Source organism: Lepidochelys olivacea (genome assembly GCF_965140295.1).
Source record: "Lepidochelys olivacea isolate rLepOli2 genome assembly, chromosome: 1".
In the NCBI taxonomy this organism is placed as follows: domain Eukaryota; kingdom Metazoa; phylum Chordata; order Testudines; family Cheloniidae; genus Lepidochelys; species Lepidochelys olivacea.
The window spans coordinates 261857589-261885013 of record NC_140411.1 but is presented as its reverse complement, the minus strand read 5'-3'; the positions used below and the strand labels follow the sequence as shown (position 1 = coordinate 261885013).

The 27425-nt window shown below is 43.6% G+C and overlaps 1 protein-coding gene across 4 annotated transcripts in view; it reads right to left on the bottom strand.

The window, feature by feature from the left end:
• Window positions 1-27425, bottom strand: part of EP300 (EP300 lysine acetyltransferase) — a 130613-nt gene that overhangs the window by 77239 nt on the left and 25949 nt on the right. For all 4 annotated transcript variants that reach the window (XM_084616715.1, XM_084616716.1, XM_084616717.1 and 1 more), the window contains exon 3: window positions 4239-4415. In XM_084616715.1, the coding sequence (XP_084472841.1) occupies window positions 4239-4415 (177 nt within the window). The remainder of the gene's footprint in view (window positions 1-4238; window positions 4416-27425) is intronic.

Genomic DNA, 27425 nt, shown 5'->3' with positions numbered 1-27425 from the left:
TCCTGTGTACGGAACTACCCTCTTGATATATGAGTAAAGGATTGGAATTACTCAGTGATCAACTGTTCTTCAAAATAGCCTGAAATGCAGTATTCAGGACTTTATCCTATTTCATCCATACTCAATGTATATAACGCTTCCTACTGAGATCGCCTCTAAACATGAGGTGGAGCATGAGTATGCCAAACAAACATTTATTTCGACCCGTGGATCCTGTTTGATCAATATCTGCTTTGGAGATGTGCTTGGTCAATACTGATATCCAAAGCCATTAATGCTATCTCCTCCTCAACCTATGAAGACTTAAAGTTTGATATTAGGTACTGGCAGTCAGTACAAGGATATCCTCTTTGGTGCCTCCCGCTCTCCTCCCCATCTTCTGAGGGGATACGTTAAATAGAATGACGCTAGAACTCTGGCACTATTTTGGACATTCTTTCCAGGGAAAACTATCAGATACAGTACAAAAGTGTTTTTCCACTAAATTTGTACCAGCCACACTTTGACTTATCCTGTAACAACTTTTGCAACAGCAATGTATTCCCAAGACAAAAAGTTTAGTGACTATAATTTTCTCCTAGTAGGACTTTTAGCAGGGCTCTTTACCACTTATAGAATGCAGCAACACTGTTGCGTTAGGAATAAACACTGGCTGCCTGTTAATGACAAACTGATTAAGACAGTCCTGTTGGTTTTTAGAGTTCTGAAAGATTGTAGGACTTCATATTATTTATATTACTGTAGTACCAAGCAGCCCTAATCACGGACCAGGACACCATAAGAACCCTTTTCTTGTTGCTCAGTTTGACAGGTAACCAATCTCATACCAAGAGTTCCATCATTATGCTTTTGCTGTTGTGGTATGATATTCAGGGGTGGTCAACCTGTGGCTCTGGAGCCATATGCAGCTCTTCAGAAGTGAATATGCAGCTCCCTGGATAGGCACTGACTGCTACAGGCACCAACTTTCCAATGTGCCAGGGAGTGCTCACTGCTCAACCCCGGCTCTGCCACAGGCCCTAAACCCACTACACCTCTTTCTGCCCCCTCCCCTGAACCTGCAGTTCCCTTCCTCCTCCCTCCCACACCCCTCCCCCCGAGCCTCCTGCACGCCACAAAACACCTGATCAGGAGGTGCGGGGAGGTGCTGATCAGCGGGGTTGCCCGTGGGTGGGAGGAGGTGTGGGGGGCTGCTGATGTATTACTGTGGCTCTTTGGCAATGTACACTGGTAAACTCTGGCTCCTTCTCAGGTTGGCCACCCCTGCACTATATCACTAAGACATCCATGCCATTCACCCTTCCCATTTTTCAAAAGAATCAGACGACACTGCTTCCAGAACTTTTTTCAGTAACTTCAGTCCCTGTATAGGATTCTCCCTTTCCTGTTTTTTAATGAGAAGATTTTTGATTGTATTGCATTTAAATTGTTGTGTAGCACCCCTAGGGCCTCTGCATGAGCACTGTATAAATAAGATCAGCGAAAACTAAATTAAGAGTGCTTTAATATCTCCAATTTAATTCTAGAAAGCTAGTTCGAAGTGGCTTTTGGGCCACAAACATCTGCTAAAACAAAAGTCTAGCTTCTAATGCTTAAGAGGAAGGAGAAATCTTTTCTTTTTAAGGATGAACCTATCAGAAACAAGTATGTTCATAATAGTAAGAAAGGGCTGTCAATTAATCGCAGTTAACTCATGCGGTTAACTCAAAAAATTAATCGTGATTAAAAAATTGCAATTAATTGCACTGTTAAACAATAGAATACCAATGGAAATTTATTAAATATTTTGGATGTTTTCCTACATTTTCAAATATATTGATTTCTATTACAACACAGAATACAAAGTAGACAGTGCTCACTTTATATTATTTTTAATGCAAATATTTGCACTGTAAAAATGATAAACAAAAGCAATAGTATTTTTCAATTCACCTCATTTAAGTACTGTAGTGCAATCTCTTTATAGTGAAAGTAACTTAAAAAAATCTACATTTGTTTTTTTACATAACTGCACTCAAAAACAAAACAATGTAAAACTTTGGAGCCTACAAGTCCACTCACTCCTACTTCTTGTTCAGCCAATCATTAAGACAAACAAGTTTGTTTACATTTACAGGAGATACTGCTGCCTGCTTATTTACAATGCAACCTGAAAGCAAGAACAGGTGTTCACACTGCACTTTTGTAGCCAACACTGCAAGGTATTTACGTGCCAGATACGCTAAACATTTGTATGCCCCTTCATGCTTCAGCCACCATTCCAGAGGACACGCTTCCATGCCGATGATGCTTGTTAAAAAACACAATGCGTTAATTATATTTGTGACTGAACTCTTTGGGGGCAGAATTCTATGTCTCCTGCTCTGTTTTACCCGTATTCTGCCATATATTTCATGTTATAGCAGGCGTTGATGATGACCCACCACATGTTCATTTTAAGAACACTGACAGCAGATTTGACAAAAACGCAAAGAAAGTACCAACATGAGATTTCTAAAGATAGCTACAGCATGTGACCCAAGATTTAAGAATCTGAAGTGCCATCTAAAATCAGAGAGGGACAACCTTTAGAGCATGATTTCAGAACCCTAAAAGAGCAACACTCCGATGCAGAAACGACAGAACCCGAACCACCAAAAAAGAAAATCAACCTTCTGCTGGTGGCATCTGACTCAGATGATGAAAATGAACATGCGTCAGTCTGCTCTGCTTTGGATCGTTATTGAGCAGAACCCATTATCAGCATGGATGCACATTCTTTAGAATGGTGGTTGAAACATGAAGGGACATATGAATCTTTAGCGCATCTGTCACGTAAATATCTTGCAACACCAGCTACAACAGTGCCATACGAACTCCTGTATTTACTTTCAGGTGACACTGTAAACAAGAAGTGGGCAGCATTACTTCCTGCAAATTGTAACCAAATTGTTTGTCTGCGCGATTGGCTGAAGTAGGAATGGAGTGGACCTGTAGGCTTTAAAGTTTTATATTGTTTTATTTTTGAATGCAGTTTTGTTTTGTTTTTTTTACATAATTCTACATTTGTAAGTTCAACTTTCATGATAAAGAGATTGCATGAAAGTACTTTCATTAGGTGAACTGAAAAATATTTTTTTTTACAGTGCAAATATTTGTAATCAAAAATATAAAGTGAGCACTGTACACTTTATGTTCTGTGTTATAACTGAAATTAATATTTGAAAATGTAGAAAAGATCCAAAAATATTTAACTAAATGGTATTCTATTATTAACTTCGTGATTAATTTTTTTAATTGCTTGACAGGGCTAGTGTTTATCCTTTTTGATACCCTTTTCCACTACTTTCTACTATGAACATAGGAGGCTGACACAAATCCATTTAAATTATTTTAAAAGTTTTTATAATAATGAAATGCAAAATTAAAGGGCAGTTGGAACCACCAGCTCTTTTTTATGAAAAAAGACGACCCTGTGAATAAGCAACGTGTCTCAAAAATTAGGTGTTCATTTTAATTCTAGCCCTTTTGGACACCCACTTCACTCAAGAACCCCTTTTTTCCTCTGAAAGTTCTGCTTCAACAACAGAAAGGGGTAGCGCCACCACCAACAGTAGCTGCCTGAAAACAGACGCAACAGAACAGCTGCTGCTTCTAAAACATGAGCAAAGCTATTTGGGGCTGGGGCCATCTTTCTGTTATACGTTTGTACAGTGTCTTCCACAATGAGACCCTGGGTCCGTGATTGGGGCTCCCAGGTGCTACCACAAAATAGATATTACTACAAGTGGGGAAAACAGAAGGGTTTGTTCCTTCTCTCATGGAAATCTGGTAGTGGACGGATGAAAAGCAGCTCTCCAGACAGAAAGCTGACCTGAGGGAGTACAGTGGAACACACCAGTGAAGGAGGTGGGAGGGAAAAAAATCAGGGCTGGACAGAAGGTAATAAAGCTCATTCTGGGCAAGGACTCACTCCCTCTGCATAGTTACATACCATCACCTCTCCTCCTGACATCCCTTTAGTCTGCCACCATTGGCGGGGGGGGGGAAGCCACTCACTCTCGGACCTCCTTTCCCGGCTCTATCTTTCACAGCGAGAGCTAGACCCTCCTCCATGCATACCCATGACACAGGGGGACAAAGAGAATGCACACGGTATTTGATAGCTATAAAATCCTAGAGCACCACAAGCAGAATATTGCAAGAGACCCATATTTGAGCTGCTACCATTTGAAAGTGGAACCTATAATTCTACCTACCATGTTAGGCATTCCTGTCCCAGGAACTGGCTTTTTGTCCATTGGAAACTGTGGTAAGCTGTTTGGTAGCCCAGTCTTATTCTGCATCTGGGGACCAAGTCCACTGGCTCCAATCTGCTGCCCAGTGTTCTGGCTGTACGGTGAGCCATAAGGACTGGGATTGCTCATCATTCCCATCTAAGAATTAAGAAGAAATTTAAAAAGTTATACTAGGTTTAGTTAGGAAGATGTGTTTCCATTTAATTTTACTTAGCTTACTATTTCATATGGTATACTACAAGAAGAGACTAAATGGCATATAAAGAACCAGGAACCAAAAGTATTCTGCTACATGAGGCCCTGACACATGCTGCCCGTTCCTCCTCCAAACCACTTTATGTACCTCCATACCTTATCACAGCAAGTCTAACACACTGATTAGGCGGTCTTCTTTAAGAGTTCTGTAGAACTAGTTGACACCTATGCTAATCTAGTTAGAACTGTTGCAATATTTTCAATGTAAAGCATTAGTCCAGCAAGTTGATCACTCAAGGTTAGCTTTCCTTTTATTATTCCTTACTATGGTGCTCATCACTATATAGCGGTAGAGCACTTCACAAATTACTATTGTATCCTTGCATCAGTGTGTGGTAAAAAAGCATCCCCATTTTACAGATGGAGAACTTCGGCATAGAGAGCTTAGGTGATTTGCATATGGTCACACAGGTAGACTGTTCTGCAAACATTGCTAGAGTCTTGCTAGCAATAACCATGTTATATCCAGTTGTAACTAGCACTGGTGGGAGCCCATTGAAGAGAAGGACAAAAGTTTAAACTTACTAAGATCTCATCTATAGTGAAGGGTTGTCTACACAAGAGACTTAGTGAGTGGCAAGCATAGGCGCCCACAGTAACCTCCTGGGTGAACCCTGCTACCACACACTAGAAGCTCTGTAATGCACTTTGACATACTGCTATCAGTATATCAAAGTACACTAAGGAACTTTTAGTGCACGGTAGCAGGGTCCACACCGCCAGCTAGTGCACGGCAGGCCAGTATGCTGTCGCTTTACTTGCTATGCGCCAAGCCTCCATGTAGACTAGCCCTTTGTTTGCTCCAATTACAGCAATCAGTGCTCAGCCGCCTGCATAGCAGCACCAGCATTAGCGATAGCACCTCCGTTCTCATCAGTGGAGCTTAACCCAAAAACTCCTACCCATCTGCTAAAACTTCCACCACCTGCACACCAAACACCTTCTACAGTAGGATTGTGTACTTGTAATACAAAAACCAAGAGGAAGTATAAAAATTCATTAAATATCAGACACACAGGAAATGCCATACCGAATCAGACCTGTGATCCAGGTAGTCCAGTACCCTGTAGTAAGGTAGCCTGTCCCAGATATCTGAGAGGAAGGTGTAGCATGGTACCCTGCAGGCAGTATGAAGTTATGAAATCTACCCACAGGAAGTTTCCTCCTACTCCGCATGAAAATTTGTATCCTTTTCAAAGCAGTTTTTCTAGGTTTTAAAGTCCTTACTCTACCATCACCATGGATGCTCTTGCTATATATCTATCACTGTAGCAGATGCATTACTCATTTATACATTTAATTCAGTAAAATGCTCTGTTTTTAGTGCATCAGAAAGATGCAAGAGAATTTCCAAACTGCTGCACTGGGTATGCCTCAGTATCCAGGACACTTGCTTAAGAATTTAGGTCAACATTCCCATTAAGTATAGAGGACATTGTATGTCCCCCCCCCAACCCTTTCCCTTCCTTCACCCCCTCCAATCTCTTTCCCTACACTGTGAATTCCCTTATATTCCATTCCTCCTTTGGTTTCCTCCTATCCCCACAAATCTCTTATACTTCTCTTTTCTTCTAGCCTCAGACCCATCTATATGGGTTCAGCTCTTGGAGACCTCCATTCCAGTCTGTTCCTCAAAACTCTGCAGTTAATCAAATCCTTTTGTAGGACAGTCATCTAGCTCCACTTTTAAGTTTAACGCACCCTATTTCCTATATATCTGATTTTTTGCATGGACAAACAATTTAAGCCTGAATTTCCTCAGCTTTTCTATAACTGGTTCTGCTTCACACTTCCTCTAACCTTGGTTCATTCTAACACGGTTCATCCTTGTAACTCCAAGAATCCATCTTACCATTTTCATTTTGTAAAATCTCACTTTTTTCTCAGACAATCTGGAAATTGTCCAGCAGGAAGACTAAAAATACAATAAAGGTCAGCACAAAAAGTTCTCACCACTATTCAGGTGAGGTGTTAACATCCTTCCATCCCGTAACACATGGGAAAGAGGATGCTGAAATATGTATCAGAATACTATTATTCTGGACACCTATTTGGAAACTCCATCTTATATACTGGCCTCTGATTAGCAGGTATTTAGTCAATTTAAAGCCATTCAATCTCCTTTGGCTGTTCCGTTTCCCCATTCAATAAAAGAGCTTATTGGCATCTGATAGGTTTGTGTCTCCTCCATTACTATTCTCCAGGCTGTTCTTGGGTCCTCTTCCTAGAGTGAATAACTGCAGAGGCTGCTTCTACTGTTCAGAGCTCTTTCAAGCTGCAGAGTGAAAGCAACTTGCTTCTCAACTTAATTACTGCCCTGAGATTACCTGTGGCTTATCTAAAGTCTTCTTTTTTTCAAGTAATAGCTTTCAGTGATCCATTACAGTGGTTCTTCAGCCAGCATGCAATCTCTAGGTCAGAACCAGACTTGTCCATTACTGGCAGAAGGGGAGTGGCTCTCTTACTGAAAAGCCGGCCACTTGAGATAACTTCTACCAGGCAAAATAAGTTCACTCAACTCTGAGAAAAGCCAACCTTATAATACAAAAATCTCACATTAGTTAACAGTTTCACCTACTGCTGTGCATATGATGGATCTTTAAAAATAATGGAATAAAAATTGGTATTCATTTTAAGCCGGAGTGATCCTCTGTCTAGATATAGTGATATTATCTGAAGGACATTTCTAAGTAAGCAGATAAAATTTTCCTATTCACTCAATTAACACCCAAAGATCCCATCGGCTGAGGAATGGATATTTACTTTGAATTTGGTGAAATATGGATGAATGTGGCTATAATGCATTTGATCATAAGCATATGACTTCTGCCCATGACATTACAACAGTATTAAAGAAACATTCTAAGGTTTAACATATTAGTAAAGGTCTTTACCTTTAAGTCTCTGAAGTTCTTCATCTGATCTCCATCTTAATTTTAACAGATGATTTAGGGGCTCTAGTTTAGTTTAACGTAGACTCTGGTAGCCCCATATATGTCCAGCATACACCAAAAATTTTCCTCAGTGTGAAGGTGAGAGAGACAAGGATATTTTTTTGATATTTTGGGGGATAAATAGTGGTTCAGTCAGAAACATCTTCTGTTTCATATATACCCAATACCAAGACTAGATCGGGCTCCTGCCTGACACCTATCTGGCAGTTGTGACCACCACCACCAGGAAATCCACCTGGCTGAACTGCAAGTACAAGACCTCTCTCCAGCCTTCAATCAAGTGTACCACAAGTGCAATTGGTAGGAGGTAAGATTCTAGGGTTATGTCTCTAATATATCCTTTTGCAGAGGATGTATTATAGAGCCCAGATGCAAAGACATTCTTCTTGCCAGATGCACAGAGAATACTTGATGAAGTGCAGATGTTGTCTCATACAACATAGCAGCCTTCACATGCCCAAGTTAGGGCTCTCCAAATTAATTCTAGGGCATGATTCACTTTTGACAGCGATAAATAAATTCATGGTCTTTTCACCAGTATCTAAACCTTACCAAAGTCTTAGAACATATTTGACAACTTTTTAAATTGACGTTAGCAGTATGATATCATCCAAGTAGCTCTCTTTAGATACTTGCCAAATACTTTGAAGCTAGCTGACATTTGTCTGGTTTGGGGTGCAGAACGGATGCCTGTCATAATACAAACTATGTGGCGGGAATATGGGGGGGGGTCACATTAGAAAGAGCCTCCATCTTGGCCCCTAGGTCTCTATCTGACAAAGTAGCAGCGAATCTTCATTTTAGAGGCAAATAGGTCCATTTGCATCTTTCCAAACGGTTAGACAAGTGGCAAAAATATCTAACTGGAAGCTATACTCTGTTGATCTTTTGAGATAGTCTGTTTCTGGTACAAAAAGCATATATGCTCTTTGTTTCAAGGGGGATATATCAAAAAGTGGTTCCTCTCCAGTCAGAAGAGCAGAGAGATACAGAGTGGTCCTGGTTTTTGGTTTTGTTCTTTTTTTCTTAAATAAGCTCATGGTAAGTGTGTTGTCCATTGTCAGTATGTATGTTGGCTATGAATTTAGTGCTTTGAGACCATTAAGGCCTGTCTTGGGATTTGGACAGCTGCTACTGCCTTCTTTGAACCCTGTTCTGTGTATTACATTCATCCAGGAGTAGGTTCCCATACTGCAAGGATGTAGTGATAGTGGGTGTGCGCACGTAAGTTGTGAAGACTGACTTAAACTGGCTATTTTAATATTCCTTTCTGAATATTCTTTCTTCCATCATTTTAGATAACTATGTAAAGACTGCAGGACTAACTTACTGATGGTAGTCAAAATGTAATGTGGAGGAGAAATCTTTGTATCACTCATCCTGAGCCACAGAGTCCCATATAAGCCAGTCACCACAACAGGATTGCCCTGGAAGAGATAATGTGACCACCACCAATGAAGGACCCATCAAACATCTGAAGGGACTGTCAAGTGGTGGTAGATATTCTTATGTAGTAGAGACCCAGTGTAATCAGAAGTTCTGAAGAGGTGAAGATGAAGCACTGTTCATGGAACAGTTTACATAAAAACCACCACCATGCTGACCAGCTCAAGACATTGGTCTGTTGATGTTTGTAGAATGCTTGAGGAACAGCCCGATGAAGACTTGATTTGATAAAGCTTTTCCTTGGGAAATATTAAGAGGCTCAGAGTGGTTATGCAGAAAGCTCATAGGTTTAGAGTTACTGAGATGGGATATGGCAGCTTTGATGGTTCATTGCGAATCCCACACTTTAAAAACAATGAACAGCCTGGAAAGCGTGACCTTGTATGACTGCACCTTCAACATCATATTGTCCAGATAGTGGTAGATCTGAATCCCCTCTTGTCTATGGCTGTCTACCTGAAATAAACTATCTGAACATGAGAGGAGAGGATTCCAAACCAAAGGTCATCACCTGAAAAACTTATCGTTGTTCCCGAATGCAAAACATTAGTTGTTAGCTGGGACACACTGGAAATATAAAGCTCCTTGAGATCTATGGAACATAAATCTCAGAGCTAGTTTTTGGTTTAGAAGATGAGCAGGTCTCTATCCTGGAATCAGTTTTGCACATGGTTACAGATGAACAGGTCCAGAATTTCTATCATCCCAAGGAAAATGGAGTTGAAATCTATTAGAAGTGATATCGGACCAGACTGAAAATAAATTCTTAATCCTTTCTCCCAGGTGAAGACAGGCCCAAGCCAGCAGACCTTCACTGTCTTGCAAAGAATTCTTTCTGGACAACTTCTCTGGCTAGTATTGGAGAAGAGGAAGTTACCTTGTGCAGTAATGATGGTTCTCGGAGATGTCTCTCTCTATGGATGCTCAACTGTATCTGCGCCTCTGATGGGAGATTTTAGGTAGCAGTGTCCATTTGGCCCACACATGTGCTCTCCCTCCTTCATGCTCTTCCTAGAGGCTAATTTAGCCCTGTGCGGGCAAACCACCCTCAGTTCCTTCTCTACCGCAGGGCCCCTGGTTGAGAACTCTGAAGTGGAGGAGAGGAAGGTGGGTCATGGAGCACCCATAGGGGTACACATCTCAAGGAACCATAGTTACTGCACAAGGTAAGTAACTTCCTCCTTTTCATGTAGTGTCCCTATGGGTGCCACACAGTAGGTGACTTCACAGCATTCTCCCCCACCATGAAGGGCTGGGGCTTCAGAGTGCAATCTATATTTGATGATACAGTGGAGCTGAAAATGGCATCAGAAGCTGAGTCTCGAGTAATTGCATAGTGTTCTGGGAAAGTATGAGCAGAAGCCCAAGTTTCTACCCTGCATATTTCTGAGATGGGAACATCTTTAATAAATGCAACCAAGGTGGAAAGTGATCTCATGGAGTGTGTGTGAATTTCTGATGGAGGTAGCAGGTTATGGGCATGACAACAATAGTTAATGCAGTTCATGACCCATTTGGAGAGCCTTTGTGCTGATATTGTGGAGCCCTTGGATCTGTCCACAATTGAGAGGAAGAGTTTAGAAGATTCCCTAAAGCCCTCTTGACCTGTCCAAATAAAATGTTATGGCTCTCCTAACATCAAGCATATGTAGTATTGCCTCCCTGTTGTCACAATGAGACTGAGAAAAAGTTGGGGAGATGAATGAGCAGGCTCATGTGGAAGGACAAGGCCACCTTGGGGAGAAACTTTGGGTGAGGCCTCAGAGTGATTTTGTCTTTAAAGAGAACCATGAAGAGCGCGTGCACCATCAACACTTATTTCCCCTATTAGTCATGCTGAGGTGATAGCCACTAGAAATGCTGTCTTCATTGACAGGTGTAGAAGAGAACAAGGTTCAAAGGGTGGTGTAGTTAGGGTCCCATGTTGGAATTGGGCATCTGGTGTGAGGAGGTGGTTTCCCATGCCCTTGAGGAATCTTTGTGTTGATGGATAGGTGAATATCGAATATCCATCCATCCACCCACTGGTGGTATGCTGTCATGGCCATGAGCTGTACTTTGAGTGAGCTAAGGGAGAGACCAACTCCTTTTGACATCTAGTATATAGTCTAGGATCAAAGGGAGGGAGGAAGATGTCTGAGCAACTTGTTTGGAATTGCACTAAATTAAGAATAATTTCCACTTTTGCAGGTAAGTGCAACAAGTCATCAATTTCCTATTGAGTAGTAACACTTTTCACCTCCTCAGAGCAGCAGCTCTTGGTGTGTTGGAACAATGAAGCAGCCAAGCCTGGAGCCAAAGGATCTGTAAATTGGGGCGATGGATGTGTCAGTCATTTTGGGAGAGTAGGTGAGGAACCGGTTGAAGAAGAATTGGAGGACAAGGAGGTATGGGTAGCACACCTGTCTCGGTCAGTTGGTACCATCAATATAATGCTTGCTTTTTCCCCACCTTAATTTTAATAGGACCTTCGATATCAGAGGGAATGAAGAAAAGGCGTATAGCAGTTCTTTGCCCCATTGAAGAAAGCATGCATCATAAAATCATAGAATATCAGGGTTGGAAGGGACCTCAGGAGGTCATCTAGTCCAACCCCCTGCTCAAAGCAGGACCAATCCCCAACTAATCACCCCAGCCAGGACTTTGTCAAGCCTGACCTTAAAAACTTCTAAGGAAGGAGATTCCACCACCTCCCTAGGTAACGCATTCCAGTGTTTCACTACCCTCCTAGTGAAAATGTTTTTCCTAATATCCAACCTAAACCTCCCTCACTGCAACTTGAGACCATTACTCCTTGTTCTGTCATCAGCTCTCACTGAGAACAGTCTAGAGCCATCCTCTTTGGAACCCCCTTTCAGGTAGTTGAAAGCAGCTATCAAATCCCCCCTCATTCTTCCCTTCTGCAGACTAAACAATCCCAGTTCCCTCAGCCTCTCCTCATAACTCATGTGTTCCAGTCTCCTAATCATTTTATTGCCCTCCGCTGGCCTCTCTCCAATTTATCCACATCTTTCTTGTAGTGTGGGGCTCAAAACTGGACACAGTACTCCAGATGAGGCCTCACCAATGTCGAATAGAGGGGAACGATCACGTCCCTCGATCTGCTGGCAATGCCCCTACTTATACAGCCCAAAATGCCACTGGCCTTCTTGGCAACAACGGCACACTGTTGACGCATATCCAGCTTCTCGTCCACTGTAACCCCTAGGTCCTTTTCTGCAGAACTGCTGCCTAGCCATTCGGTCCCTAGTCTGTAGCGATGCGTGAGATTCTTCTGTCCTAAGGGCAGGACTCTGCACTTGTCCTTGTTGAACCTCATCAGATTTCTTTTGGCCCAATCCTCTAATTTGTCTAGGGCCCTCTGTATCCTATCCCTACCCTCCAGTGTATCTACCTCTCCTCCCACTTTAGTGTCATCTGAAAACTTGCTGAGGGTGCAATCTATGCCATCCTCCAGATCATTAATGAAGATATTGAACAAAACCAGCCCGAGGACCAACCCTTGGGGCACTCCACTTGATACAGACTCCCAACTAGACATGGAGCCATTGATCACTACCCACTGAGCCCGACAATCTAGCCAGCTTTCTATCCACCTTATAATCCATTCATCCAGCCCATACTTCTTTAACTTACTGGCAAGAATACTGTGGGAGACCTTGTCAAAAGCTTTGCTAAAGTCAAGGAACAATACGTCCACTGCTTTCCCCTCATCCACAGAGCCAGTTCTCATCATAGAAGGCAATTAGATTAGTCAGGCATGACTTGCCCTTGTTGAATCCATGCTGACTGTTCCTGATCACTTTCCTCTCCTCTAAGTGCTTCAGAATTGATTCCTTGAGGACCTGCTCTATGATTTTTCTAGGGAGTGAGGTGAGGCTGACTGGCCTGTAGTTCCCAGGATCCTCCTCCTTCCCTTTTTTAAAGATGGGCACTACATTAGCCTTTTTCCAGTCATCCAGGACCTTCCCCAATCGCCATGAATTTTCAAAGATAATGGCCAATGGCTCTGCAGTCACATCCGCCAACTCCTTTAGCACTCTCAGATGCAGCGTATCCGGCCCCATGGACTTGTGCTCGTCCAGCTTTTCTAAATAGTCCCAAACCACTTCTCTCTTCACAGAGGGCTGGTCACCTTCTCCCCATGCTATGCTGCGCAGTGCAGTAGTCTGGGAGCCGACCTTGTTTGTGAAGACAGAGGCAAAAAAAGCATTGAGTACATTAGCTTTTTCCACATCCTCTGTCACTAGGTTGCCTCCCTCATTCGGTAAAGGGCCCGCACTTTCCTTGACTTTCTTGTTGTTGCTAACGTACCTGAAGATACCCTGCTTGTTACTCTTAACATCTCTTGCTAACTGCACCTCCAGCTGTGATTTGGCCTTCCTGATTTCACTCCTGCGTGCCCGAATAATATTTTTATACTCTTCCCTCGTCATTTGCCCAATCTTCCACTTCTTGTAAGCTTCTTTTTTGTGTTTAAGATCAGCAAGGATTTCACTGTTAAGCCAAGCTGGTCGCCTGCCATATTTACTATTCTTTCTACACTTCGGGAAGGTTTGTCCCTGTAACCTCAATAAGGATTCTTTAAAATACAGCCAGCTCTCCTGGACTCCTTTCCCCCTCATGTTATTCTCCCAGGGGATCCTGCCCATCAGTTCCCTGAGGTTGTCAAAGTCTGCTTTTCTGAAGTCCAGGGTCCATATTCTGCTGCTCTCCTTTCTTCCTTGTGTCAGGATCCTGAACTTGACCATCTCATGGTCACTGCCTCCCAGGTTCCCATCCACTTTTGCTTCCCCTACTAATTCTTCCCGGTTTGTGATCAACCTAGGGACTATTTCCCAAATCTGGCTCTGAAGCACTAGCGGAGACATTTCTTGTTCTAGTAAGTAGCAAACAGGTGTATTGTTGAGGTTCCGCATGACTGAATACATTGTGGAGCACTGTTTGGGTTCATTTCCCATTCATGGTTGGGTGAGAAATTACCACTGAGACTGACTGCTGTTATATTTTGTACCCCTGGCAGGCAAGCGGCTGATATGAATACACTGTGGTGGATGCACCAATTCCAGAGTTTTAGCACTTCTGTGCAAGGGAGGGTGATCTGGCATCCCTCTGGCAATTTAGGTAAAACATACACGCTATCTTGTCTGTCATGATTTTCGAGTGAGTATCCCTGATGAATGGGAGAAGGTGTTCACAAGCCTACAGTTGATATAGAGTACAGCTTCCATGGGGACCATTTGCCCTGAACTCTGCGGTTGTTTAGGTGGGCTCCCCAGCCTATCAGAGAGGCATCTGCTGTTACAATCAGTGCTAGTGGTGGTTGTGTGAATATGATCCCTGTACTTACATTGGATGGGTCTTTCCACCATTTCTGACCCTGGAGGGTATCGACAGCAGCTTGTTTAGCCTGTCCTTGTTTGGATTCTAAGCATATCTGAGCCATGTCTGTAGATACCTCATAAGTAATCGGACATGAGATGTCAAAAATATGCATGACACCATGTGCCTGAGAAAATGAAGGCAATTTCTGACTGACATTTGTGGGCTGGCCTGAACTGTCTCTAGGAGACTGGTCAGGGTGTTGAATCTGTGCAGCAGTAGGAATGCTCTTGCTTAAACTGCGTTGAGTTCAACCCCTATAAACTCCAAACCCTTTACTGGAGTCAAGGCCAATTTCTGGGTATTGAGTCGTAGACCCAGTTGCACAAAAATGTCCTTTGGGTGGCTCATAGGGAATCTCTGAAGGAACGAGCCTTGAGAAGGCAGTCATCCAGAGACGGGTAGATTACGATATCCAGTGTTCACAGATGCGTTGCTACAACCAAGGACCTTGGAGAATACTTTGGTGCCAGTGAGAGACTGAATGGAAGCACTCTGTACTGGTAGTGGTCCTGCCCAAAGGTAAATTGAAGGACTCTTCTGTGGGACGGTAGGATTGAGATGTAGAAATAGGCATACTGTACGTCAAGGGCAGAGAACCAATCTCCCTGCTCTAGAGATGGAATAATTGCTGCTAGTGTGATCATCTTGAATCTTTGTGCCTTCACATATCTATTTAGTGCTCTTTGATCTAATGTGGGTCTCCAACCTCCTTTTCTCTAGGGGATCAGGAAATATTTGGAATAAAAGCCTTTGCCTTGGAGGTGAACAGGGTCTGGGGTTTTATGGCCCCTAGGTACAGATCACCTGCTATTTCCTGGCATAACAGTCTCTTGTGATAAAGTATCCCTTAGAAATGGTCTCCAAGACTCATTTGTCAGAAGTGATGTTTTCCCAATGCTGGAGGAAGAAAGCTAGGCAATAGCCAAAGGGATGTGGAAGGGTCTGTGTGTTGCAGCTGTTATAAGGAGTGCTTGCTCAGGGTCTTGAGCAAGGCTTCAAAATTGGTGCTTTGAGGTTGAGGGCTGAGATGTTGAAGATTGGGAGGCTGCCTGTTTCCACTTCTGCATTCTAGGTCTTTCATTGTGGTTTTTAGTCTCGGGGAGAGGTGGGGGTGGAGAGACTCTGCAAGATGGTTGTAAACTAATGAGTACATTCCTAGAGTATGCAGAGTAGCTCTGGAATCCTTTAAAGGGTGATGCTGTACATCAGTCTCGTCAGTGAAGAGTCTGGAGCCCTCAAAAGGGAAGTCCTCAGTCATCGTCAGTACTTCCTTAGGCAGCCCTGAGAGGTGTAACCATGAAGCCCACCTCATTACCACTGCCATCAAAACTGAGCAGGCTGTTGTCTGTAGCTCTGTTCTCACTACCAGCTGGCCCTCATGGATGACTGCTTGAAACTGTTCTAGTTGTGTTTCTGGCAAGTGGTCAATAAAGGCACTGAGTTTTCCATAATTTATGTGTTCATACTTCACCATTAAGACTTAATAGCTTGAAATCCTGAATTGCAGAGTTACTGAGGAGTATGTTTTCCTTCCAAATAAGTCCAGCCTTTTCCAGGCTCTATCATAAGGGTTTGATTTAGCGTAGTGGTGCTTTCCTTGCAAATTAACAACATCCATGACAATAAAGTTAAACTGAGGATGCATAAAAAGAGTGTGCCTCTTTGGGGGGAGGGACGGGGGGGGACACAGTACTTCTCGGTCGTTTTACATGTCAGTGCAATGAAGGCTCTTGTCTGCCAGATGATCCTGACATCTAAAAGCTGCTCATTGACTGGGAGGACAATTCTTGAAGAGGAGGTGGTGTGTAATATGTCCAGGAATTTGTGGTGGGTATCTTTCACTTCAAGGGCGATTTTCAGTGCACCACTCAGAGCACTCAGAGAACAAGGTGAGCAAGAGTGTGAATCATCTCATACAAAATATTTGTGTTGCACATTGCAAGGAAGACAAGTCCTAGGGCAGTCGAAAAAGTTAATATTCTCCTTCAGAACAGTACCTAGTTTTTATCCCTAATCAACCAAGAATCCTGGAATAGGATGACCATGAGCTTGAATTTGTAATTCCTCATATCAAGTTCACAGAAAAAGGACTCTTCCAAACAGCATTCATACCTCCTAGATAACTAACTTTAGGCACTCACACTGCATCACAGTGCTTTAATGGCAAAACAAAAACTTTTAACCAAAACTTAAGATTCCCTCAGATCAAAGCCTGGATCTCACCAGTCTCGAGAAGCCCTAGAAACACAGCACATGTACACTCTGGCACCCAGGACAACCATGAAGAATTAGCAATCCATACTTGAAGGCCACATGCAATCTTTCAATCCAGAACATCTCTAGTATTTTACATTTAAATTAGAACAGTGGATTTGATATAGGAAACACAAAAAGGATTGATCATGGGAGCCAACAGCTTCCCGTATACATAGCCAGCATGTGCTGTCTTAAAGCAGTTTTGGAGTGATCTAGCATTCATCCAGCACCTATAAAAAATTACCGAACCAGAATTAGACAGAAAATTTCCCCATCATTGCAGCCTAAAAAACAAAAACAAAAACCACCCACACACAGGCTGGCATCTTCACCTTGAGAACATCAGCTACAAACCTCACCAAAAATATTCCAGTTTCCCCTGCATTACTGGACTGAAACTGGGGCTTTGCATTGGAGCTGTTTTCATCATGGTCCCCACTGCTTATTCGTTTGAGAGGCAGGAGGAATTCACCTTCAAGATAGCTGCAGTCTTTTAGAGCAGCAGTTCTCTAGCAACTCTACACAGCGGTTGATAGTGACCTTTGGAAAGGTTGTAGACAATTATTTCCTCTAATTTTCACTAAACTGTTTGAGATTAAGTTTAAAAATCAATCAATGAATGCAATTTTACATTCTCTCCCTCTCACTGAATTCCTCTCCTAATTCCTACTAAACCTTCATTCTCTCATTCCCACACTTTCCATATTCATGCCATAGCCCACAATAATATTTTCCTCTCCTTTCACTTTCCTCCCCCATTCTTCCATTTCATAAGAACATAAGAACAGCAATAGCAAGTCAGACCAAAGGTCCATCTAGCCCAGTATCCTATCTTCCGACAGCGGCCAATGCCAGGTGCCCCAGAGGTAACAAACAGGTAATCATCAAGTGATCCATTCCCTGTCGCCCATTCCCAGCTTCTGGCAAACAGAGGCTAGGGATATCATCCCTGCCCATCCTGACTAATAGCCAGTGATGGACCTATCCTCCAAGAACTTATCTAGTTCTTTTTTGAACCCTGCTATAGTCTTGGCCTTCACAACAGCCTCTGGCAAAGAGTTCCACAGGTTAACTGTGCATTGTGTGAAGAAATACTTGCTTTTGTTTTAAACCTGCTGCCTATTAATTCCATTTGGTGAACCCTAGTTCTTGTGTTATGAGAAGGAGTAAATCACACTTGATCTCACACACCCTCTTTCTCACTTTCACTGTGTGAGAAAAGTTACATGTACAGGGAAACCAGGGGAGAGAGTCCATGTGATGAGAAGAATGAGACATAGTAAGAGGTAAAGCGAAGAGGAGGAAGGGGAGAAGATATAATAAAAGTGATTTATGGAATGAATGAGGAAGAAAAATGTGGAAGTGAATGAAGTAGACTGAATGAGGAAAACAGATACAGTAAAAGAGGGATAGGGAGAAAATGAAGTCACAGGTTTTAAAGTTAAGCTCAGGTAGTCATTGAAGAGGAACAGATAAGGGGGAGAGAAATAAACAGAGTTGCTTTCCCTCCCTGCCCCAAGATGCAAGCAGCAGCAAGGTGCCACCAGGATTGGGAGAGGAGGTGAAGACTCTGGAGTCCTTTCTTCTCAGCCAGGAGTAGCAGTGGCACAGGAAAAGCATCCCTCTCCTTCTCAGGAAAAGACAGCAGCGAAAAGTCTGCTTTGGCAGATGCAACAATAGTTGCTGGGAGCAGACAGGGAGCTCCAACACTACCACTTCACACTGGGAAGCAGATGCCTCTTAAAATAGGAATCTTTCATGTGCAGCAGGCACTACTGAGTGCCTTGTGGTTACCAGTAGTGTGGCTGCTCATGAAAGTTAAGTTGAAGCAGGGTTAGAGATTAAGAGGCTCCTTAGGTTGTAAACTCCTTAGAATATGGACCAGCCTTCTGAAACGTTTGCACATAGTAGGCACTACCATAATCGAGAAACCGCACTACATTGTTCTTGTTTCTAGTTACTTCTCTAGCTAGCCAAGCTCTTCAATGGAAGACTAGTGAGGAGGAGTAGACTCCCTTCAGACTTGAGAGCGAGGGACTACTACCCTCCCTTTGGTGGGCAGAGCCAGACGTGCCCCACCCCCACTCGCCAGACAGGCAGGACAGGAAGTATAAAGGGAGGGACCTGCAGCTCAGTTGAGCAGGAGCCTCGGAAGGAGCCACAGACGAGCCCATGCAGTGCAGCACTCTACCTCCAGAGGAGACAGACCCTGGAGAGGAGTTGCCGGGACTGCCATCCACAACAGACCCTAAGGAAACAGAGGACGCTTGGACTACATAACCCCGTCTCCAGACTAGTTGGAAGTCAACCAGGGAAACCAGACTTTAGTCCACTTTTGTAGCTGGAGCAGGGGTCAGCATGTTGCAGCCTGAATCCCTGCTGACCCAGTGGCGGAACAGTCCGCCACTGTTTTGGCCCTAGGCTGGGATCTGGTGTAGTTGGATGGCCTGGGGTCCTCCTACCCCCCCTTACTACCAACCCCAACCCTGGGGTGGCAGCCTTTGCACCCATAGGCCAGAAGGCCTGTGCTTGGCTTGTGGCTTGCCCCCATCAGGAGACAGTGAGCTTTAGACTGTGTGTGGGCTGCCTACCTTAGCCAGGAGGCTTAGGCAAACGCCTGTCCCCTGCTCTGCCCCGCCCAAAGAGCCAGAGCTTTAGACTGTTAGTTACTGCTAGACCCAGCTAGGAGGCTGTGGGCTAAAGACTGCTTATTATTCTGCCCCACCCAAGGGAACTAGAGCACCAAACTTTTACTTGTTGTTTGTCTCTGCTAAGCAGCTACAGAGCTATAGAATTCTTACTGCTCAGCCCTGCCAGCAGGACCCAAGCCCGAGTGCTGTTACCTGACACAGCAAGGCGGAGTGGTCTCCCTCCCAACTTGAGAGCAAGGGACCACTTCAAACAATCCACAAACCTAGCTGAAAATGAGGACTACCACAGCTACCTCCTACCAGCTGTCACTGCTGTAGTCACAGAAAACGTAGACATCAGCCAGCCAGCAAGGAAAGAAGGAAGCATGGACAGGGAAAGGAGCCGTCTACCCTCACGTTTTTCTTAATTTCCCACCACTGTACTAACATCAAAAGCACTTCCATCAGTGGTAGCTATAGTAGATGCCCTAGTACACTCGCATATTGGTGAACTTCTGTGGCCATTTATTCATGAGTAAGGTAAAGTTTTGTCACAAGCCCTGGCGGCTGACCACTGGCCCACTGCTCAAGCCCCACCAGCCATCACTCTGGCAGGGGCTGAAGCTAAAGAAGTCACGGAGGTCCATTAAAGGGAGGGAATCCGTGACCGCCGTGACAAAATTATATCCTTATTAATAATGGATGAATTATACCAAGGAAAACTAATTCTGTAAACAAATGCTGAATGACAACTTTTATATTTAAAGAAAACAGGTAACTAAGTCTGTTATGCTGAAAGACCAATACAAAATATGAGTAGACCCAACCAGCAAGTATCAATGGCAAAACTCTGATGAGATGTTTAGCCTTACTCTTTATTCTGGGCTGCTGACCTTGGACACTAGTCTTGCGCTTCATATTTCATATCAGCCTCTGGTAGTAGATGCCTGTCAAGGTTCCTTCCCCACTCTGAACTCTAGGGTACAGATGTGGGGACCTGCATGGAAGACCCCCTAAGCTTATTCTTACCAGTTTAGGTTAAATGCTGCCACCACCAAAGTGTTACACAAAGAACAGGGGAAATGACCACTTGGAAACGTCTCCCCCACAAAAAAAATATCCCCCTAAGCACTACACACCCTTTCCTGGGGAAGGCTTGATTAAAATCCTCACCTATTCGTATAAGTGAACACAGACCCAAACCCTTGGATCTTAAGAACAATGAAAAAGCAATCAGGTTCTTAAAAGAGAATTTTAATTAAAGAAAAAGTAAAAGAATCACCTCTGTAAAATCAGGATAGTAAATACCTTACAGGGTAATCAGATTCAAAACAGAGAATCCCTCTAGGCAAAACCTCAAGTTACAAAAAGACACAAAAACAGGAATATACATTCCATTCAGCACAACTTATTTTATCAGCCATTTAAACAAGACAGAATTTAACGCATATCTAACAAGATTGCTTACTAACTCTTTACAGGAGTTCTGACCTGCATTCCTGCTCTGGTCCCAGCAAAAGCATCACACAGACAGAGAGAACCTTTGTTTCTCCCCACCCCTCCCCCAGCTTTGAAAGTATCTTGTCTCCTCACTGGTCATTTTGGTCACATGCCAGCGAGGTTATCTTAGCTTCTTAACCCTTTACAGGTGAAAAAAAAAAGGGGGGTTTCCTCTGGCCAGGAGGGATTTAAAGGAGTTTACCCTTCCCTTTATATTTATGACATGCCCCCCAAATCACAGATAGGGTGGAACGCTGACTGTGATTTCTTCCTGGAGCTCTAGGAGAAAACAGAGTTAATAAGACACATGCACCTCTAAATATACTACCAAGACTAACAATATTTTCCACACCTCAAGGACGATTTTAACCAGCTGATTCTGGGAAACTTTCATGGGAGAGTGCATCAGCCACTTCGTTAGAAGCTCCTGAGATGTGCTGGATGTCGAAATCAAAATCTTGGAGAGCTAACCTCCACTGAATAAGTTTTTTGTTATTTCCCGTGGTGGTATGAAGCCACTGTAACGCAGCATGGTTGGTTTGCAGGTGGAAACGCCGGCCCCAAACGTATAGGTATAGCTTTTCCAGAGCATAGACAATGGCATAACATTCTTTTTCACTGACTGACTAGTTGCTTTCCCTCTCAGACAGCTTCTTGCTGAGAAACACTACAGGTTGGAATTCCTGATCTGGTCCTTCTTGCATTAAAACTGCTCCCACACCACGTTCGGACGCATCTGTGATTACTAGGAATAGTTTGTCAAAGTCTGGGGTCCTTAGCACAGGGTCAGACATAAGCGTTGCTTTAAGCTGGTTAAAAGCCTTCTGACACTCTTCGGTCCACTGAACAGCATCTGGCTGTTTCTTTCTGGTTAGGTCTGTCAGTGGGGCAGCGATTTGGCTGTAGTGCAGTACAAATCGCCTGTAATATCCGGCCAAGCCTAAGGAGGATTGGACCTGTTTCTTTGACTTTGGGACAGGCCATTTTTGGAGAGCATCCACTTTGGCCTGTAGGGGGTTGATAGTTCCTTGACCCACCTGGTGTCCAAGGTAAGTCACTCTGTTTAGGCCTATTTGACACTTCTTAGCCTTAACAGTTAGTCCTGTCTCCCTTATGCGCTTGAAGACTTTTTGTAGATGTTCCAGGTGTTCTGCCAGGAATCCGAAAATATGGCCACATCGTCAAAGTAGGCAACTGCATATTCTCCTAATCCCGCTAGGAGACCATCTACAAGTCTTTGGAAGGTAGCGGGTGCATTCCGCAGCCCAAAAGGGAGTACATTAAATTCATACAGCCCAACATGTGTGGTAAAGGCTGATCTTTCCTTGGTGGATTCATCTAGCGGTACCTGCCAGTACCCCTTGGTTAAGTCCAAGGTAGAGATGAACTGGACCCGTCCCAGTTTCTCTAATAGTTCATCTGTGCATGGCACTGGATAGTTGTCTGGGCGAGTTACAGCATTTAGCTTACGGTAGTCCACGCAGAAACGTATATCCCCATCTGGTTTGGGAACTAGAACCACTGGAGATGCCCATGCACTGCCAGAGGGGCAGACTACCTCCCATCTGTAGCATATCCTGGATCTCCCGATCTATAGCAGTTTTAGCTTGAGGAAACACCCGGTAAGGTGGGACTTTAATCGGGTGAGCATCACCTGTGTCAACGGAGTGGTATGCCTGTTCACTCAGTCCTGGGGTGGCTAAGAATGTCAGTGCGTAGCTAGTGCACAGCTTGATCTGCTGTCGCTGCATACGCCCAAGGGTCATGAAGAGGTTCACCTCTTCCACTCTACTACGAAGGGAAAAGTGCTGGTGAACACCTTCAGGCCACTCAGCCTCATCTCCTCCCCGAGCTGTAAACTGACAAACCTTTAATTCTCTGAATCGATTAGAAGAGCTGAGAGGTGGTGGGTTGCTCGGTGCCACCATCCAAGCTCTCCGGAGGCTTTCATCTGCTTCCTGTTGGGTTGGGAACTGTTCCCTTGATGCTGGAGACATCAGTTCCTCATTGGATTGTGGACGTAGGCTTGGTCCCTCTGGAAGCGATGTAGGGGATGAGGCTGTTTCCGTTGACTGTGAACCGCTCTCCGGTGGGGTTCAGGCTCCAGCTGAGCCTCTTGTGTAGGGTTATTGGCTGCTGCCAGTTCAGGTTCGGTGGGGCCCTCTGGTGTTGGGGTTGCAAGTACTGGATTCAGTGCTGGCAATGGTTCAGGTGCTGGTTGTTCCACCAGTTCCGGTTCTGGGGCTGGCTCTGTCTGGGTCTCTGGGATCCACTACTGCTGTTGCAGACATTGGCATGGGACCTGGTTCCATCACCTCTGATCGAGTCCTGGTAGAAGTTTCCAGAACAGGGCTAGGCGTGACAGCTTGCTTAGTCTGGCTGCAGGTGACTATTCCCACCCTCTCAGCTAGCTTCACGTGATTGGCCAAGTCTTCCCCCAGCAGCATGGGGATGGGATAATCAAAGACTGCAAAAGTCCACGTTTCTGACAAGCTCTTGTACTGGACAGGCAACTTGGCTGTAGGCAAATTTAAAGAGTTAGACTTGAAGGGCTGAATTGTCACTTGGATCTCTGAGTTGATTAAATTGGGGTCCACTAAGGAAGCCTGGATAGCCGACACTTGTGCTCCGGTGTCCCTCCACGCTGTGTCCTTCTTCCCGCCCACACTCAAGTTTCCCTCCGCTCTGAGGGTCTCTGGGCCTGAGGACCTCTGGTGTGATTCCAGCGCAATGAACTGTAATCTGTTGGGGTTCTTGGGGCAGCTGGCCTTTACATGCCTCGGCTCGTTGCATTTAAAACATCGTCCAGCTGACGGGTCACTGGGGCAAGGTGGGTTGCTGGAGAACGGTGTGGCAGGACGATAAGGTGTCTGGAGTATTCCTTGGTGTGTAGTTGGGGCCTTGGGCTGCCCCCAGCAGTAGGGTGTGGTCTGAGGGTGTCCCTTCTGGTATCTGCTCCAACTGCAACCAGGGTTGTTCCTCTCTCCTCCCTCCACCTGTTTTGTTCTGGCTTGCCCCACCTCTCTGGCGGTCTGGGACTACTCGTATCGATCAGCATAAGAAGCAAGACTTTCTGCTGAGTCCATTTCCTTATCCCATAAACACTGTTTTATTTCCTCCTTAGACATTCAGGAATTGCTCCTGAGCTATCAAATCACACATTCCATCAAAACTAGTGACACCCCTTCCTTTGACCCATTTATCTAAACAGATCCTTCATCTTGTTTAGATAAGCCACATTAGTTAGTCCAGGCCCTCTCTTAAGGGTTCGAAATTTTACTCTATGTTTCAGAAGTAATTTGAAATTGCTTTAAAACCAAATCCTTGAACTTATTATAGTCAGAAGCCTCATCAACAGGCATCTTATTGAATATGTCCAGAGCTCTTCCAGTCAATTTTGCGACCAATGTAGTCATCTTGTGAGCTTCAGGAATTTTATGGAGAGTGCACAGTCTCTCAAAGGAGAGAAAATATTCAGCAATATCACTGGATTCATCATACTGTGGACATAGTCGCTCCCATTTGTGGATTGTTGGGGAAGGATTGTTAGGGTTATTCAGGAGATTCCACTCAGCCCTTACCTTCTCCAACTCCAGTTCATGCTTCCTCTCTTTTTCCTTCTCCTCCATTTCTTTTTCCTTTGACTCCGCAGCTCTCCAGTGGACAGCTTCTTGGTTTTTTCCTGCCTCCACAGCTCTCCTGTGGGCAGCCTCTTGGTTTTTTTCTGCCTCTTTCACTGCCTCCATAGCTCTCCTGTGGGCAGCCTCTTTGGCTGTTTCTGCCTCGGGCTCTATCATGTTTCCCTCTCTGTTTTTAACTAACTTTACACCCGAGAGTTAGAAATAAAAACAAAAACAAAAACTTGGCTTGTCAAAAAAAATAGGTTGTGCTGTAAACTGATACCTATGTTCTCTGATAGTTATCGTCAGCCTACAGAAAAATCCTTTAGAAAAAAAAACCTAACACCTTTGTCTCCAGGCAAATAGACAGAAAAACCCTCTAGTTGCTTTTAGCTAAAAAAACTTCAGGTCTGTGAAGACTTGTGAATTTCCCCACAAAAGGTTAACTACCCTGCCTTTAGATAGAGAAACTCCAGCTCACAAAAGACAAATCCCTTTTGTTATGCTTGTTGCTTTGTCCCCTTTTACAAAACCCTTCAAAATCTTTTAAAATCCTTCTGTGCTTCTGATTCAAAAAAAAAAATTTCAAAATGATTTCAAATTAATCCCACCACTCTGCCACCATGTCAAGGTTCCTTCCCCACTCTGAACTCTAGGGTACAGATGTGGGGACCTGCATGGAAGACCCCCTAAGCTTATTCTTACCAGCTTAGGTTAAACGCTGCCACCACCAAAGTGTTACACAAAGAACAGGGGAAATGACCACTTGGAAACGTCTCCCCCACAAAAAAAATATCCCCCTAAGCACTACACACCCTTTCCTGGGGAAGGCTTGATTAAAATCCTCACCTATTCGCATAAGTGAACACAGACCCAAACCCTTGGATCTTAAGAACAATGAAAAAGCAATCAGGTTCTTAAAAGAGAATTTTAATTAAAGAAAAAGTAAAAGAATCACCTCTGTAAAATCAGGATGGTAAATACCTTACAGGGTAATCAGATTTAAAACAGAAAATCCCTCTAGGCAAAACCTTAAGTTACAAAAAGACACAAAAACAGGAATATACATTCCATTCAGCACAACTTATTTTATCAGCCATTTAAACAAGACAGAATTTAACGCATATCTAACGAGACCGCTTACTAACTCTTTACTGGAGTTCTGACCTGCATTCCTGCTCTGGTCCCAGCAAAAGCATCACACAGACAGAGAGAACCTTTGTTTCTCCCCCCGGCTTTGAAAGTATCTTGTCTCCTCATTGGTCATTTTGGTCAGGTGCCAGCGAGTTTATCTTAGCCTCTTAACCCTTTACAGGTGAAAGGGTTTTTCCTCTGGCCAGGAGGGATTTAAAGGAGTTTACCCTTCCCTTTATATTTATGACAATGCCTAATAAATGATAACACTACCTCACCAGTGCCTGCTAGAAGAGGTTCTGTCCTACCGAGCCTAAGAGCCTACTGGCTGCAGTAAAAGCAAGGGTCTCCAGAGTTCCAACGCTCCCACATGAACGCCTGCCTACCTCTGATACTGCTTGGGAAAGCAGACTATTAGCCAGATTTTTCTCCTCCCCTACCCGGGGGGGGGGGGGGGGAGGAGTTACACACCCATCTAAGACTGAATTTTAATTCTTTAATTTGATCAACATACAATCATAAAGGCACCCTTCATCTGCACGCACTTCACACATCTATCCACCCACTACTGAAGTATCCACATTTTGGGATAGAAAACAGCAGCTATTTAAGAGGGCATAGCAATATTATGGCCAAAATATCACCCCTAAAAGTGTGGTTTAAGATGCCAATGAGAAGAATATTTCTATTATGTCCCTTAACTGCACCAACTTCAGAAGTTCCATATCTGCTATAATAATTCATCTTTCCCCTTCTTCCAGCTTTGGACACCACAGTTCATAAGACTCAAGTCATTTTAAAATTACGTTACCTGCAGGACTCTAATAAAGGTGCTTTGGCATAATTTCAGTTGGGATGCATTTAAGTTGTGAGGGAAAAAAAATATGTTCTTTCTACAAAATTAAGAGTATCTTTACTTCATTCAGTTACAACTGGAATTCTACCTTTTAAAAGTTTTGTTTGTTGGTAAGGTAGGGACCAAGCCAAGTTACCATCCTCTAACATAAACCAAATCTAGATTTTTACAAAGTGATCTGAACAAGTTTGCCCCATGTTTTTAAACAGCCTAACTTCTGAGCTTTGTATACTCCCAAAATTATGTATTGAATCAGATGATTTGAGGACTACTCAACCACAACTATTTAAAAATATTTCCAACAGATGTAAAGCTTTACACACAAATGAAGCGTTCTAATCTGTGTCCATGATGTACCAGGACTGACTAGTCTTTCATCTCCTTTTCATACTAGGAGAAAAATTTCTTTGAACAGAAATTAAAAATATTTTACTTCGAATGGCTGACATGACTTGGCCTTCAGATTTGGGGCACGCAGGACAGCAGAGTGCAACCACCACCAAAGAAATACACAAATTAGCATATTTGCCTATGAAACACCTTCCCACTCTGAATAAGAACATGAGCAGAGCAGGCAACATGATAGTAACCAGAAGGTACTAACAGCAAGCTGCTAAAACAGCCAAAGAGCAGAATAAAAGGAGTATTTTGTTGACGATTAACTGGCTCAGGGCTGATGGAGTTGTGATAGTGTAGATATTATTTGACTTGTAAATTTATAAAATACCAATTGGAAACTTGTCCAATTCAAGGCTGGTATATCTAGGCTCCTAAAGACAAATAAGACTCAAATAACCACCTTACTCCTAAGCCCAACTTTATTCAGGAGGTGAGACCAAACCTTTGGTTATGAAGATAAAGTCCAGGTAGCTATCAAAAAGGATAATCCTCTGTAAATTTAGAGCAATTCTGTTCCAAGCATACAATCCTATCTCCAAATAAGCATCCCAACAAGCTTGGTAATAACACGCAATTAAGTTCAGCTCAGGAAAATTTTTAAAACAAATTTGTCTGTCATGAAGGGTGTGCCAGGCTTTCTTCCACAGGATTGCAAAGCTGGCACCCTGCATATTCAATATCACGGACCCTTGGTAAAAAAGTTTCTTCTTCAT